At 40.4% G+C, this 17,488-nt stretch overlaps 1 protein-coding gene across 2 annotated transcripts; it reads right to left on the reverse strand.

The window, feature by feature from the left end:
* Positions 1-383: 383 nt before the first annotated feature.
* SLC25A17 (solute carrier family 25 member 17) lies at positions 384-16,874 on the reverse strand. 2 transcript variants are annotated; one of them, XM_042050941.1, is made up of 9 exons: positions 16,706-16,874; positions 12,838-12,898; positions 11,764-11,830; positions 9,212-9,363; positions 8,059-8,175; positions 7,211-7,356; positions 5,253-5,348; positions 1,432-1,514; positions 384-983 (listed from the first exon to the last, which is right to left on the reverse strand). In XM_042050941.1, exons 1-9 carry the CDS (start codon positions 16,859-16,861, stop codon positions 836-838), a joined length of 1,026 nt encoding a protein of 341 aa, XP_041906875.1. In that variant the 5' UTR covers positions 16,862-16,874; the 3' UTR covers positions 384-835. The 2 variants fall into 2 exon arrangements, with proteins under 2 accessions (XP_041906875.1, XP_041906876.1); XM_042050942.1 differs by lacking the exon at positions 16,706-16,874 and adding an exon at positions 16,374-16,573.
* Between the last annotated feature and the right edge of the window lie 614 nt (positions 16,875-17,488).

A 17,488-nucleotide genomic window follows, 5' to 3' on the forward strand; every position in this document is an offset into this window, starting at 1 on the left:
TGGAAAAATAAACAAATCACATTTTTGAGTGGGCACAGCACTTCTGAAGCATGGGGCAGTGCTCCCTGTCTGCATAAGAACATGGTGTGAATTCACATATTCTCACAAGGAAGAATATGTGATACGTGATACACAGAATACTTCACGTATTTCTGTGTAACAAGCCCGTTCTCTTGAGTCAGCTTGAGGGACTCAGCTTGAAAAAGCAAGAGGTTATGTTCCCCCTATCTAGTCAGTATCTGCATTCAAAATTTTCAAGATTCAAAATAGCTGGATTCAAGAAGACAAGATTGCCCACTCACTTGTAATATCCATTCCAGCAGTTCAGATCCTGTGCCACAAACATACCTGAAGGTAAAGAAAAACCATGCCAAAAATGTTATTCTTTATGAATTATTTTAATGAACCAAATACAAAGTGACAAACACAGGTCAAGGAAAATAACACAAAACCAGCCCCACCAGCTGCTGACAGAAGGTAAAGACAAGAATAGTTGAGGACAATTTGAGGGCAAACAAGAAAGCATAGTGAGAAATAATCATTCTTGCCAAGAATATCAACCAAATAACCAAGTCACGTAATAGTTTAAATTTCATGTCAAGTGCTTAAAAAGGTCTCTAGTTTGTTTCTTAACACAGTGAGTCCACAGAACAATAGGGAATGGGCTATCCCTGAATTTGTGGCAACAGGTCCTATAGAGCATATTCCAGATTTCTCCAAATACTGGAGATAAAGGTGGCTAAAAAGAGAAGCAGAGAAAGTGAGGACCCTTTGTTACGCAGCCAGGTCTCACAAACGGAATGTGTTTTCCGGACTCTTTGGCATAGGTTCCTTTTCAATGTCTGCGTGAGTGCTTTAATCCCATGACTGTGAAGGTTGCAGCAGTCAGTTTCTCATACACCAGAAACATAAGAGCAGCAGTAAGGACTGTCTGCAAGAGCTTTGCTTCAAGGCCTTTGTAAAGTCCCACTAATCCAAAACGCCTAAGGAGAAAAAAACAAACAAGAAAACAAGTATGAATAGCTTTCTGTAAGTAAATCACTACAAAGAAGAATCAATATCACAATTTAATGACAACTGTAGGAATCTTAAACCCACTCTTGATCTCAAGCCAGCTATGTTTAATCATGTTTTAAAGAAAAAATTCTGCAGAAATTTAAGGTCTTTTGTGCAAGAAACCTGCTACTTTTCAAGTTGAGAGGTGAATCGAATTATTTATTATCCATCTGTATCCGTGATGCCACTTACTGTACAGGCATTCAGGGGAATTTGGGTTTGTGAGCTTACTCTACAATATATTACAAAAACCAGGTTGACTCAAATTAAGGGAGGCAAAAGGAAACAAAATCCAGATCCAGCAACATTTTCCAAATATTAGTAATACTCAAGTCTTCTATATCATGGGAGCAGAAATAAAATGAGAAAGCTCACCTCACTCTCTGTTGAAGAAGGTAAAGAACATTTCTAAGACTACCCAGTGTTCGGTTCTCTGGGTTCAATCTGTGGCGTCCAAACTGAAAAAAAGGAAGAGTATTTTGCTGTACTATTTCCCCACTGTGCTTGGCAGAGAACACCATACATGCATGAAATCTGGAGACCCTACCCTAAACCTCTTTAAACATTTTCCACGTTATATTGCCATCAGCAGAGAACTGAGGCCAAAGCTCACGCTTGCAAGCATTAAAACTGTACATACTACTGTAATTTGTTTTGGTTTTAAGATGGATTCTAACAAAGGCCACATTACCTCTCTTTCATTTGCTCTGGAAGAAGCAGTTTTCAAGATCTCAAAAGCATAATTTGCAGTCTTAATAGGGATATGACACTCAAAACAAGTTCTTTCTAGCTTTCTCAGCTTTCACTTCGCAAAGATTCAGACCCTCACACATCTGCAAATCATTACTGCATTGAGATTGCATAGTTGAACACAAAATTTATCTGCTTGGTCTTGGAGCAAACACTTATGTGTGAACTGCTGTGGAAGAACTAAAAATCGTTTGATCCACCTACCTGGCCTGAATGATATTTCTTTTACTCACTGCACTTGCTTATCCCCAAGCTGGTTCTCAGTAGGCATGATAGCTGCTGCTGTAGTTTTATGCCTCAAGAGTTAAACTAGCAATTTCAGCAACTCCTTTTCTAGCATTCATTGATACTTTTATCTGATACAGGTCAATAGTACTGTCAGCAAGCTGTAACTATGAATTATTAATATACAAGAGTTGGCACACTTTTATCTGTAACAGCACAGCCTAATAGCTTTTGAAGCCTGTATTAAGCTTCTGTGCTAAGAAAGGTGAACTTGAGCAACTGCGTGTTGGGTGAGTTTTTTCCCAGAACATGCTCAGGCAACTGCTACTTCTTAGGGGTAAGAAATTACCATTGACAGTAGGTAAAGTATACCAGCTGATCTAGGCAGTTCAAAAATTTTAAGAAAATGCTAGGATGATACAGGTTTCTTTACTATGTATCTTAATAATTTGGATGGAAACAGCAGCAGCAGAATGCTAGTGGAAATCTCCCATCATTAGGTAAATATGCACTCAAAATCCACAATCTTCTCATCAACAACTAACCATTTGATATTGATAAATCAATGTTAAGAATTATTGTCAGACTCAGACACACTCCCCAAAAAATTGCTAACTAGGTTCCAAGTTACAGTGTCAGTCACTGCCCAGATTACTCATAGGCTTCCACACTACACCACAATTAGGTGCTTCATTCTCCTCTCTTCTCCACCACTGACAATATTTGTACTACAAACATAGGTTCATTAAGAGAGAAAAAAACCATTAATTTTTCACTAGGATGTTAACACTTCAGTGTTTACTGAAGATTTCCCAAAGGGACTGTGACAGAGAAAAGAGACCTTAGTTTTAAACAGAACTTTTTCATCTGGGATCACTGAGAACATTAATTGTATTGCTGTACCTCCAGAGGCAAATTTAATTTTTCTGCACTTTACTGACACATAGGCTAAAGAACAGTTTCACTGTATAATGAGTAACACCAGTGTTACACAGTTTTAATGACTGAAAAGGAGAGACATACCAAATGACAAGACTGTCAATTACACAGGATAACTGTTCATTATATGACAGCAAGAAGAGAGCTGTGCCAGAGTTGGAGGTGAAGGTGTAGAGACTTTATTACAAAGAACCCTAGTAACTTTCAAAAAAGAGTAAGTTTCTAAAGGTTTAAGGTCAAAAAAAAAAAAGTCCTGTACTACTTTGATGACAGAACTTAGTTATGATGTGTAAGTTTATATGAATTATTTTGAGCTTATATTAGTCTCTGTGTAAATCTGCTAAAATTGTTTCCAAAAAACCCCTGCAACTATATATATATATATTTTTTTTTAATGCAGAATATCAGTTCTGAAAATACTGAGCCTTTACTCATAACCCTTTTTTTTAACATCACTTAGTGTGAGTGACAAAAACATCAACTAGAACAATGTCAACTTTAGATTAGAAAACACATCACAAAGTAAAGCAAGTCTGAACTGGACAGCACAGATGTCACAGACACACATTTCTGCTATCCTCGACAGATGTGATCAGGGGTCCTGGCTGTTCGCTGTTCTTTCATAGAGCAAAGGGACAGAAGTCACCCCTAGTGACTGCAGAACTAGACACAAGGTTCTTGTGCTCCCCATCATCACAGGGAGAGGATGGACTGGCAATTTTTTTTTTTTTTTCTTTTTTTTACACTGTCATCCAGAGTCAGAAGAATTTTGTTCAAAAAGCTAAAAGGAGAAAGAAAACATGAAGCCACAAGACTGTAACCACTTCTCTCGGAACCGTGGAAAGGAACAAGGGCTGAAGCTGCTCTGTGGATGCAGCCCCATGAAACCTGCACTGCTGTGCAGTGCTCAGGCTACAACAGAGCACTCCAACTTTCCTTCCAGTTGTCCTTCACACCAGGAGAAACTGCATCACAAATTAAAACCAGACTGATGTTGCAACTTATCCAAACAGAGCTATTTCTGCTTAAATGTTTCTCTGTATCTGCCACTCCAGTAACAGAAGTCTGTGTTATTAGTTTAGCTACTGAGATGTGTCCAGGCTGTTAAAACAGGGTAAGGCATTGAAAGAAAATACTAGCTCAGCTGATCCAAAATTATGAAAACTTCAGAAAAGATGACTGCTGACAAAATTACACAGTACATATATTCAAGTCCTCCTGCTTTGAAATACAGCAACCTAACTATCTTGTTACAGGCTACGAAAAATCAAGATACATTTATTCCATTCTAATTAGAGTGTGAAAAATAATTGCAAAACTTGCTTGAAAATTACTTTTTCCAGATGAACAATTAACAAGAAAATTCCCTTATTAGAGAAGTCTGAAAAGTGATACCCTCAGCATGGAAGGCTTGTTTTCAGCAATTCAACTCATTCTCCAAATTTGTCCAAGTTTTAGAACATACACAATGGCTTTACCATACAGGCAAGTTAAGCCTTCTCCTTACTTAGGAAAATATATTTCATGTGGAAACACTTATTAATATTTAACTGTTACAAAAACAGGGTTTAAGGCACAGAAATTGAAGTAGAATATGCTTATGCATGGCCAGGTCTCCTCCTTCCATCCTACCCCCCAGTTTTGTCTTGTGTCAATATTTCAACATTATTGGTACACACTGAAGGCAGCATTATTATCCAGCACATATACAAATTGCAAGTAAGAATAAATGCAAGTGTTTCCATTACCACTACAATTAGCCTACACGGCCAGGCAAGTGGTTAAAGATATTATTTATGAGGGAGCTCAGCTTCCCCTGATGAATCACATTTTGGACACTGACAAGGTCAGACCATCATCTGACCAACAAAGCCTACGAATAGAACTTTTTTTTTATTACTATAGGTCATCTGGAAACAGACTGGTTTTAGAAGATTTAATTTTAATTTCCCACTTGACACATTTTCCCTTTATATTCCAAGAAGTAAATGTACATTTTTGTCGTGTCTAAAAGCAGCACAATGCATCAGCTTCCGTGAAGCACTGTACTAATACGATATGCTGGCAATCCTACCAGCTACTTGAAACAAATGTCCATCAGTACACCAAGTTCAATCAAAACCAAAGAGGAGAGACATTCTAATCAGTGACATGCATTGGGAAAAATGCCTCCCAAAACAATGGGTCCATTAACACAAACAAAAACAAGCCATGTGAACAAGGCTTCCATGATACAGACCAAGTCAGAGGCAGAGTTACCCTGAAATGAAATTATTACTTACCCGCAGAATTGACTGTACTGTCTGCAGAGGGTAAGTGAGGGTGGTGGCAACTGCTTTGGCTATTGCACCAATGACAAAAGCATCCAAAGATGTGAGCTGTTCAAGAGATAAAGAATAGATTTACTTCCACATATTACCAAAACAGCCAATTACCCATTTGTATTTGGGGATTCTGTACTGGTACCTGCTACCAGATTATCTAAGGATCTTTGGCATAAAGATTTCAGGAAATCTCAGGGTCTTATAATTTTAAAGAGTTGGTTATAGTTCAATTAACTTACTTTTCCACAACTTAAGTTTATTTGTAACTTCTACCTGTTTTTGCATTTCTCAGTATAACTAGACTACTAAAACATGGTTGATAAAAGGCCACACAACCAGACCACTTTAAAGCACCAAGAGTGGGCAAAAGATAAGATACTTTAACATACCATCAATCAAAAAGCATTTCAGTTTTTGCAACAGTGAAACTAAAAAGTCACATGGTACTTGTGAAAAGGTGACAGTGAAAGATTCCTTGAACATCACTCTGTATTCCTGAGACATAATCACTGTGCTCCCAGGTAGAATTTTAGTCTCAATGCTATAGGCTAAAAATCTCATTCCCTATTAGTTAAGAACCCCTGCTGAAGCCCATCCTCAGCACCAAAGCCCACTCTGCTCCAGGATGCACCAAATACATTCTTACAGCCTATACTGATTACAGTGCATCTCAGTCTAACAGTGTTAATCACTGAACATAAGTAGGTGCCCAGATCAAAACATGCTCAAAATAAATTCTAAAATATATTGATTGCAATTAAAAATATGCTCATGCATGCACATCTTACACAAGGTCAACCTGATATAGTTAAGAGAATCAGGAAAGGACCAAATAGGAAGAAAAATGTTGTCCAAAATAAGAATTACCATTGCTAGGTGAAAAAAAAAAAGTATTTCTCCTCTTCACTGATCACGGACAAAAAAATACCCCAATTTAAGGTGGAACTAAGCAATTAAAAAAACCCACAGGAAATAAATATATAAATAAATATGTTATTAACCAACAGGAAAATAACAATGCAGATGGAAGCTAAGCTCATCCTTCAAAAAATGTATTGTGCATAATGTAACTGAGTAGATCCATAAAGCACAAAAGGAGAGCTACAGCTGCACTATTAATTAAAGACAGCAAAAAATCCACGCCTCACTGATGATGCAAAATCTCATGTAAAAATAATCTCACTGTGTCTTGAGGAAAAACTAGATGGCTTGGTAACATACTCGTATGACCTAACATTCTAAAATCACAAATTAACAGCAAAGCACCACATCTTAAAGATATGTTATGACATTATCTGAAAATGTAACACGAACGTTTTTCAGTTTGCTGGAACATAAAAGGAACATGAGTTCAGCTGAGATGCTATATGTGATATAGACAAAAAAGAATAAGGAAAAAGAAGAGGACTATAAAGCAGAGACAGAAAAGTGATTATACTTCTATTTAGAGAATCAGGAAGGCATGGTTGTAATGCTACGTTTAATTCTAGTGTCCATCCTTGGTAAAATTATATTGAAAAATTGAGATCTTCAAGAAAAAAAAGTTGTTATTTACTGCAAAAAGGGTTAAAAGCAGACTTCAAAACAGTCAGTATGTAAATACTTATAGAAGATATATTAGAATTGAAATCTCTACTTTAAATCAAGACCTGTGAACATATGCAAACAAACGTGGACAGCAGTTTTATTTTTACAGGTAGAAGAATTCATTACAGGAATCTCTTCCCTAGGAAGATGAAAGATTCCCATCTCATTTCATGATGCTGGACCCTTTTTAGACACACTAATTCAAAAAACCACTCAAAAAGACAAGAACCAAAACCAAACCTACATTCTGAATTTGTTCAAGTGATGCATATCAAAGAACCTGTCTCATAACAGAGCATGTTCATCATCTGGCCTCAAAACATACTCACTTGCAGCTGCTTTCTCAAAAGCTTTCGTTTAAAGCCTTCATAAAACATGAATTGTATGGCAGGATTGAAGACCAGCAGCAAGGAGGGGAAAGTACCATTCCACAGAGCTAAGACTCCTTCATCTCGTATTATCTGATGAAAGGCATCTGAGACAAAAGGTGGGGGAAAAAAATCATTAATGTTTTGAGTACAAAACTCTGAATATAAAAGATATGAGAAGTTACTCTTAAAGCCTAATACACAAAGTGTATAAAAATCCACTGCAGTCTTTTATGCAAGCATTTTTATCTCCCATTTTAATCCAGAAGTTAACAGAAAGGCAGTGACAAAGGAGGTTCTTGCTTGCATCACCATTAACATAAATAAAACTCATCATCAGCACAGGCAACCCCCTCTTTTTTTTTTTCCCCAAGTGTGGCATCCACATTAAGGTCTTCCAAACCTTCTTCAAAATTACAGTAATATTTATTTGGTTGGTTGGTTGGTTTTAAAAGGAAGACAGCCTGAACATGTGAGTAAGAGATAAAGGTGAGTGAAGTTTAATTTTCAGACTGTCTGTCCTAACTCAGACTCCCAGCTGCCACTTCATGGGGCTCACTACTGCCCCATTATCTGTATGATAACATATCTGCCCTTGCAATAGGTATTTTAGTTACAGGAGTGCACACTCCTAATTACCATCATAAATAGCCACGTCCAGCTCCCTGTAAGACTCAACAACTGCAAAGTGACAGGGTAGGGCAGAGATTACAGGGTGAAACCAGTTACATGAACAAAAGTCTTCAAAGTCCTTGATATATTTTATTTCATTAACTTCTCTTTGGTTGAAGACAACAACAGGTGCTTACCTATTATGCCTCTGTAATTGGTTGGTACAATGTCTTCATTTCTGAATTTTGCTCCCTGCAGCTTCAGGCGTGTGTTCACTACCCAGAGAGGGGTGGTCACGAGTACATTCACTACTCCTAACGCAAAACACAGCAAGATTACAGAAACAGAAGGTTTCAAATGTTTTCTTATCCCCCTTCCCCCCCGATTCACATGGCTACTGAAATTTCTGGTAGGAAGAAGGAAAAAAAAATCAACACAACATATAGGAAAAGTAAATGATAATTTGTACCTTATTCCTGCAGCCTGTGTTCCAAAATATACTTACATGGAATTTTACCACAGACATATAACCAACTTAAGAATTTCCTTCCTTACTTCCACCAGCTATTCAGCCAGTCATTATACCTACACTGAAAGTACAAGAAACTACCAACCACCCCTCCATCCCCCCAAAAAAACCCAAACCCAGAGGTCTTTTTTACAGGGTTTGTTTTTTTTTTTTTTAAATCAGCTTGTTTCTACGCATTCACATGAGCAATAGTCCCTGAAGAATATTACTGGCAAACATAAGGCCCACAGTGGTAACTTTGCACATTGGATTTGCTAGAAAAGTCACTAATGTTATGATCCCTTCAAAGAAGGCACTGTAGCATCCACATAAGAGGATGGAATAAAAAAGAACATATGGTCCCATTGGACCTGCATATATCTAGGAACTTCCTGTCACTGTCAGGTGACAACCTAAAACTAAGTCTGAAAACTGACACCCAAATGGTTACATTAAATTTCTTACTTACAGCAACTGAAATTATTTCAAAAATGGCATATATCTTTTCCTCTGAAAAAAACCCAACTATCACCTCTCCCTGCCACTTGTCTTCAGCATCTTACTGATGATGCTTAAATACCTGGTAAGCACCACACGAGACACAAATATCATCCTAAGCCACAAGAGCACTGTGCTCTGTGCCAGAATTCACAACAGGAATGGTCTATGCATCTCTTTAGGAGGTAGGGAGGACACAGAGGAGCAATTAGAAAGAAGCAGGTCTGCATACAATGGGACATGTGAGCACTCAGTGTGACATCCAAAGGACTTCATAAAGAAAATCATTAGATAGCATATACCAAAAATACATTCTTGACAAAATGGAGATTTTTAAGTATTACCTGCAACAACCCCAAGAACCAAGTCTTTTCCAGTGGTTGAATGCTGACCTTTGACCCAGAGGGCTTTAAGACTATTAAATGTATAAAAATAAACAAAATTGGAGCAGCAAAGGCTGGAGATAACAGGAAACCACCCTCGATATGGTGCCAACCTAATGGAGAGCAAAAAGTCACAGTAAGAATCAGCATAGTATTTATGTGATCGGGCTGATTTTATGTGAGATACAGCGCTCTATACTACATAAAGTGCTAACTAGGTATGTCTTTATCAGCAAGGGTAAAAAAAACCATACTTAACTCCTGAGTAAGGAAAAAATGTATCTGGATTCTCACACAAAATTTAAACATTTAAGACTAGTTACTGAAATTCATATTCTCCACCTAGGAGAGTCTTCCAAAGGATGTAGCCTGGGACACAAGATACACAGGTGGGAAGAACTTCCAACAAATGCCTTACGGTAAAATCTAGGGCAAATCAGCCAGGTAAGTGAGAAAAAGACATTACCTAGTTAAATTTAACTAGATTAATCACAGATAAAAAACTGAATATCATCTAAAGCTATATTGATTTAGGAATGATTTCGTAACAGCTGACTAACAAAGCTCCCCTCTCTGACAGGCCTGATGATCCTGTAAAACAGGGACACCTCAATAGCTTGTTCTACATTCCCAACACATTCTACAACACATCCAAAAAAAGATAATTATACACACCTTCACTGGAGTTGCACAGAACAGGTAGAGAGCTGGTATTATGTTAAAAGCATAAAAAATCACCCCAGCAGCAGTAGTTACAGAGGCTCTTTAGTATTCATTAAAATACTGGCAGTACACAGAATTTAAGGATCTCAAATAAGACTGTAAAAGGTGTAAGGCTGGTAAACACCACATCTGACTTTTCTTAAAATGTAAATGTCACCTTTTTGTCTCAAATCCATCAAGTGCCTCTCCCTCCCATGTAGCTGGGAATACACCTTCTGAAGACTGCTTCTGAAGTTACAGGCTTAACTAACCATACAGTTACAATTACAAATTACCTGACTATGAAGTTATTCATAAACTAAATTAAAACAATTCTTATATTACCTATCTCTTCTGTGCTGGAAAAGAAAGGGAGAAATATCCTCTAGGGATCATGTCCTCTAACTGAGAATGTTAGTTTGGGCTCAGTTGATTTATTAAGAATGATTTCTGATGATTTTCAAATGGAACATCTTACAGTACAAAACATGAAACTAAAACAAAACCCATGAATTTATTTTAATGACTTAAATTGTCAGTAGTAGCATCCATGATTCACTGCAACTTTGAGAAAAGCTTGGTGTACACTAATGAACACCTTTCACCTAGATCACCTAGAAAACAACGGAAGTGCAGGGAAGAAAGCAAAGCTGTTTGATAAACTTCAGCAGGAAGTCCTTTAGCTCAACCTATTTGCTTTATCTAGACGAGAGAAGCAGTCTCACAAAAGCATGGTAATGAGACAAGACTACAAGCTAATGTGAACAAAATGTTTATGATCTCACATCACATTTCAGATTTGTTGTTTGGGCTTTCTGTGTTACTTCAGGCACATCTCTAAATTAGTACCATTGCTTCACCAGGCCTTCCCAATACCTTTGGAAGAAGCGATGTTCCTCTCTTGCCAGAGCTACTGATTTTTCTGTTTCACAGGAAAAGTAGGATGACCACTTTTGCAGTCTTTCCACCTCAGTTAACTTCTTTATATTTCCTTTTTTTTCTTTCCTTTTTTTTTTAATTGAAGTTTACTTGCCACTCTCACATGACAGAGGTAATGCAGTAATGTGAACAAGAGAGATCAGCTGGCAGAGAACTCCTCATGCGTACAACTGCCCAAGTTCAAAGGTGGCCCAGCATTATGGGCCAAGTTAAACTTTTGTCAGCTTTAATATCCTGGAAGCTCTAGTCTACTTAGGAGTTCCAGGGATTCAGTTAGGAAAATACTGCTAACAAGGACAGGCATACAACTGTTTTTCCCAGCCAGCTCAGCTCAGACTATGACAAATACTAAAGCACAGCACTGCTGAAAGTTAACTGCTTTTAGACAGATATTGAATCCCACCAGCATGAAGTGTCATGTGTTGTTTACTTCTACATGCTAGGGAGAAGAAAAAAACCTTCCAACTGGGAAACATGTCTCAATTCTCCTCTTGAAAGTGGCTCAGTTGTCTGGGAATTTCATCTTGGTTATGAGAAATAGACACACCCAAGAATCCAGGCAGACAAAGCTGGTTGATCAGGTATATGAAGGTACATTTGCATTTCTGAGGAGGCACAGCTACCTCACTAATGAAGGCACAGTTACATCACTGAACAGATCAATTGCATAAGGTGCTCAAGAAAGTTAATCTTAGTTAGCTAAAGATGAACACGTAAGATTATGCAAGTCATATCACACTTGTGTGGAGACATTTCAATTCGGAATAAAAATCTGTCCACACAGAGGCAAAGTGTTCCACTTTAAAAGCATAATCAAATTCATTTTAGAGCTTGTCTACAAGAAGACAAACAGAAAATTAACATCTACTCACAGGCCTTCTTCTTTGATTATTTCCAAAAGGACTGCCGGTGTTGTCTTTGACTTCCGCTTCTCATCAACTGGAAAACAGAAGAATCAAACTTTTAGATTATTCAGATTTTTAGCACTCTTTTTCTAGTCCTTATCCTTGCAATTCTGAATATACCCTGCAAGCTCATGTTTCTTCTTCCTCATAAAGGACAGAAATTCCCTACTTCTCCTTATTTTCATTTGCTAGGTAAGACTACTTCCTTTTTTTATTCTTCCCCAGACTAGCAGGTTCAGTTGTGCTTCAAAGTATCTGTAATTACCAGTTCCTAATAGCTGTGACATGAACTGAAGGCAGGTTCCCCTTAGGTAAAGGGCTAGAATTGGACCTGTCTAATTTCTCTCAAAATTATTCCTTGGAGACCAGACTAGCACCAGCAGCAGAGCAATCCCCTACAGTTCATCTGCAAACAGCTAAGCCTTAGCAAAACAGTCTCTTCCTGCACTGAAAGCTGTTCATTGCTCAGCTACATACTTCTGATGACCTGGCTGATGATCTCACTCCAATTCTTAATGGAGCTCTAGTCATAGCTCTAAAATGTTTGGTGATTCTGTGACTTTTGATTAGAAGATAGAATGTTAGAACAACACAGTTTATACCCAGATGCATTTTTGTAAATATTACATATTCCTAATCCCAGTTCTGACCCTGATTTTTCCCTTTAAACCATCCTCAGGAATAATTCTAGACTTGATTTTCATGATATTACCCCTGAATTTTGAAGTGTTCTCAGCAGCCAAAAACAACAACACACAAATATAATCCTGTGCAATCTCACATCTTTGTTTTTCTCTTTGGTCTTAGATAATCATTTAAAAGCCATGTCTGTCCACAGATCACACAGCCTTTTCAGCAAATTAAAAGGTTGCCCAACTTTCAAAAGGAAGAATTACCTCCAATTGGAAAAATGCTGTTAATGTTAGACAGCTGAGACTCCTGTTCACGTAAAACACATCCCCCTACAACCACCCTTACAAGTGCCCAGGCCAGGATGAACAGAAACACCATTGTACAAAGAAACTAGATTTTGACACTTACCCTGAAGTCTAAGCCTAGCTGTATCCAAAGGAAAAAATACAGTCATTGCAGTCATACTGCCCTGAAAAACAAAATAAACTGGCTATATAGTGTATCAGTTGCTTATACAGTGCCTGCTAGACTCTTTGTAGCACTTCACTTCTCACCCACAGACCAGTCTGCTGAGAAAGTTTAGAAAGGGGATAAATTCCAGACGTAACACATTTTTTTGTTCCCATACTTACAAATGGGGGTGGGGGCAGTGTCGCTCTTGCATTAGATCAAGCTAAAACTAAAACCATTAAAAGCCTTTTGCCAAAAGAGAAGGTTTTTGAAGCCTAAGAGTTAATCTAGTAGGCATCAGAAAACAAACATATTGCACTTTCTCTACCTCCCATTAGCCTCAAAAAGGCCCTGGCTTGGTGTAAACCTGTTTTCCATGCATCAGATGGCTGCTAAAGCTGTGGCACCTCTTCCATTTGCAGCCATGCAAACAGTTTAAATGGTGGGAAGGTCTGGGACACAGCAAGTCACTCAATGCTGTGTTTAAAGTACAGTGCACAGTGTGACTTGAGCTCTTCTAGAGCTGTCTTATGCCATACATTTAAGTGAGCTTTGACCTCTGGAAATACTCCAGCTCCAGAGCACGTCCTCCTGCTTGGACCTGTCTCTACAATCAGCAACAGAGGATTATTTTTTCTGGTGGTGTTTCCACACTAAAACAACTCTGGGTCGAAGTCGTAACCAGACTTAGGTTTCTCCAGTTTTGTTTTTCACTAAAACAGCTTTCGTAACACCAGGTAGCAGACGAAAGGAAAGGCTTAGCCACAACTACCAGGTTATTTTAACCCGTTTAGTTTGGGCTCCTGCCAAAATGGTTGGTTCTGCTCTCCCATGTACTTGTGCTGTGTCTGCTCATTCTCAGCACCTACCATGTACCCAGCTGGACAGCAAGTGGATTAATGAACCCATCTACTGAAAATTTATAAAAAGCATATCTCAGTTAGAAGGTCAGTGCCAGCACAAAAAAGTGCCAGAAAGATCCATAATACTCCTCCTAATGAGAGCTGTGTTACCACAGGTTTGAAGACAACCTCAAAACGCAGCTACACCTACGCACGGAACAAGACTGCAGTCACTACAACTTCCAGCTTTCCCCTGCTCAATTCATCCTGCTTCCATCCTCCCAAAGTGAGATTTGTCCTGAATCCTACTCTCAATGCAATGCACCACACAGCAGCAACACACACACACACACACTTGCACTCAAAATTAGGAAATGGAAATGAGGAAATAGTCTGGCTAGCGTCACACAGGACACAATGGATTTGTGGACACAAGACACAGAATAGTCTATTTCAGTTGGAAAGGACCTGCAGTGATCACCTAGTTCTGCTGCCCCCACCCTGCTTCAGGGCTAACCAAAAGCTAAAGCACGTTGTTAAGTGCATTTTCCAGATGCCTCTTAAACACTGACAGGCATGAGGCACTGACCACCTCTCTAAGGACCTGTTCCAGTGTTTGACTGTCAAACTGGCTTAAAATTTATATGGAACTATAGTTCAAGAGAACATCATCCGATAACTAAGCTGACCTAACAGGTCATTGCACATAAAAAACAATTTGCACCCTTTCCCCTTCTTTTGCTAAAGGGAAATAGAAAAGCCAAGTTACTTTTCCCCTGGGTTTACAAATGGAACAACTCAACTACATGATGAGGAGGCTGCTGGAAACATCATATGGGGGAGACAGGATTTCACAGCTAGAAGAAATGAAAAGAGGGATGAGCAGGACCAGTCCTTTCCAAACAACAGAAGCCCTCGAGACAGACTCAGATTCCTTGCTAAATTGCACTTGAAACCAGCAGGTGAAGTAAGTTACACTACTGATTGCAGGAACAGATGCTGCCATGGATTACCCTGCACTGCTGGAAGGGTGAGACTTCACTGTCAGCCCTCCCACCACCTCCCTGCCAGCACGGGATCTCGGTAGTTTGCCGAGTCACATTACCACTGAATAATCACAGGGACAGGTACAGACTGGTTCACGTAATCCCAGGCTCTTGGTCAACTGTATTTGCACCCCTGTCTCCTCCAATCTGGCAGCATACCTTTCTGGGCACCTACACAATGATGCAGACACAGAAACTGATCTGGCTGAAAAACTACTTTTTCCACTGGGCTACTTCTTCAGCCCCATCAATTCACTGACCAGTCACAGCACCAGATAAACAACTGTGCAGTAGCCACGAGGTGCCCGGAACAAATGGCCTGAGGTGACTGCTGCCAAGAAGATGTGTGCAGGACCACAGCCTGAAGCTTGGCTTTATAAAAAATAGTAATAACAAAAAACTTAAAACATATTAAAAAATTTAAATACTATTTTTCAGCCACTATTCAGCCAACAAAGCAGCCTGACTGCTCTAGAATACTGCCATAAAATTCTCATCCCTATAGCTTTTACAACAGGAAAATTATATTTTAGCTACATGGAGAGTTAAAGAATACTTATGTAATTCAATTAAAGTTCACAGGAAATCAAGCACTGGAGGTTTTTTTACTATTCACAAAACTATTCCTTCACCTCAAATTTGACTAGGTTGCCTAGAAGGTATACAAACTTTCAGTATATTAGAATACAAACAAAAGTTATCACGTTGTGGTCTGACACGTGCTTTTGATGCATCAGCTCAACACAGTACTGGGTTTATGGCTGGATTTATAAGCTTGGTTCACGCCACAAACTTTTTTCAGGGGCACAACCTGATTACAGCGATCTGTATTTGAAGTGAGAAGCTAACAGCAAGGTCTAGAAAGTATCACTGACTTCTGTAGAAGTCAGCAAAAGGAAAATGGGTAGTATTTCAATAATGAGCTCATTTGAGAGAGCTCCACTTTTTGAAAGCGGAAACAAAATCCCCATTGCCTTTGGTGTTTAAACAAGCAGACTTAAAAGTATTTAAAGAGCAGACAAAAATCTTGTATTTATTTATAATAAAACCAAAACATCCCTTAGAGTCTTTTTTCCCCTTTTTAGAATCAGCTGTTGTAACAGAATCACTGAATTATCAGGGTTGGAAGGCACATCTGGAGATCACCCAGTCAACCCCTCTGCCAAAGCACTGTCACCTGGAGCAGGTGACATAGGAATGCATCCAGGCGGGTTTTGAACGTCCCCGGAGAGGGAGACTCCATGACCTCCCTGGGCAGCCTGTTCCAGTGTTTACTGTTCAATAACATTTGGCAACTTCCATCCTATAGGAGACGTGTAGGAGACAGTATGCCCAATCCAACATGCTACATGCACTAAAATTCTTAATCTGTTGGAAGCAGAAGGCCGATTTGCTATTTAGAGCTAGCACTCTGAAAGGAAAAACTCAAGGGCTGGGCATACTAGGAAATCTACATAGATTAAATGTGACTTTTTAATTTACAAGCATCACATGAAAAATTAAATTCAGTAACCGACACAAACCTCCTCTGGCTGCACTGCGCTCGCTGTACATTTTGATTAACACCTATGCACTGCCTCACCCTTCGAAACTCCTAAGCACTTACGAGGCCGTGGCACGAGGACGATGCTTGGTACAGCTCTCGGATTACACAGCTGAGGTGCTGCCCCCTCTGCCTGAGTTTCTGGGAGGCTTAGATCGTCACCGCTGAAGTGATGCCCAGCTCCAGATGCGTCAAGCCGGCTTTCTGAGGGGCAGGTCCCTGCAGCTCCCCCTGGCTCAGAGGAGGCTCCGGCTGCTCAGGCCCAGCGCCGGCCTCCAGCCTCACCAAGCCCCGCGCCGGTTCTCCGGCCCGGCCCGGACGAACAAAGGCTGCCGGCGGCCCGCGCCCCCCGCCAGGCCCTCGGCCCTCCGCCCACCGCTGTCCCGCGCGCTCACCACGGCCCCGGACACGGCGTGCACCAGGCTCTCGTAGGAGGCGACGGACGACATCGCGGCGGCTCTCGGGGGCTGCGGCTGCTGCTCCGCCCGGCCCGGCGCCCCCGCGGCCCCGGCCAGCTCTGGGCTGCCGCGCGCCGCCCCCGCGCCCGCCATGGCACCCGCCCTGTCACGTGCGCCGGCGGCCCCGCCCCGCGCGGGCCCTGGGGCCGGGGGGAGCCGGCGGGGGAGGCGGGGGCGGCCGGGATCATCTGAGAGGCTTTTTGGAGAAACACAGCGTCAGGTGCCCGGGAAATGCGTTCTTGGTCCTTCCTCTGTAACTGCAGTAGCTCCTTGCGTCTTCACCAGCAGCTTCGCTTCTCTTTGAGGAAAGGCCACCGAGAGGGGACCTCATCAGTGGCTATCAGCATCTGAAGGGAGGGTGGTAAGAGGATGCAGCCAGGCTCTTCTCGGTCGTGGTAAGGAATAGAACAAGAGGCAACGGGCAGAAACTGAGGCACAGGAAGTTCCACCTGAACATGAGGAAGAACTTTTTACTGTGCAGTGACCACACACTGGAACTGGCTGCCAAGGGAGGTTGCGGAGTCTCCCTCACTGGAGATGTTCAAGAACCATCTGGACACAATCCTGTGCCATATTTAATAGCAATGGGGCTGTTTTATTGTGGGGTTTTTGTTTGTTTTTTTTTAAGCAATTTCACTTGAGAATCACAGAACAGTCTGAGTTGAAAAGGATGCAGAAGCATCATCATGTGCTCTGGGATGACCCTGTTCAAACAGGGAG

This window comes from Corvus kubaryi, unplaced genomic scaffold (genome assembly GCF_017639235.1).
Source record: "Corvus kubaryi isolate FWS band 111438036 unplaced genomic scaffold, C.kubaryi_AGA036_p1.0 74, whole genome shotgun sequence".
NCBI classification, from domain to species: domain Eukaryota; kingdom Metazoa; phylum Chordata; class Aves; order Passeriformes; family Corvidae; genus Corvus; species Corvus kubaryi.

What these genes read in the sequence shown, in the direction of transcription:
- SLC25A17 (XM_042050941.1), bottom strand. Translation starts at nt 16,861, where the DNA reads ATGGCGGGCGCGGGGGCGGCGCGCGGCAGCCCAGAGCTGGCCGGGGCC. An exon ending in CAGTACAGTCAATTCTGCGG is followed by an intron (nt 1,515 to 5,252) that starts GTAAGTAATAAT and finishes CCTTTTTTTCAG; the next exon opens with TTTGGACGCCACAGATTGAA. An exon ending in CTTCTTCAACAGAGAGTGAG is followed by an intron (nt 984 to 1,431) that starts GTGAGCTTTCTC and finishes TTTTCTCCTTAG; the next exon opens with GCGTTTTGGATTAGTGGGAC.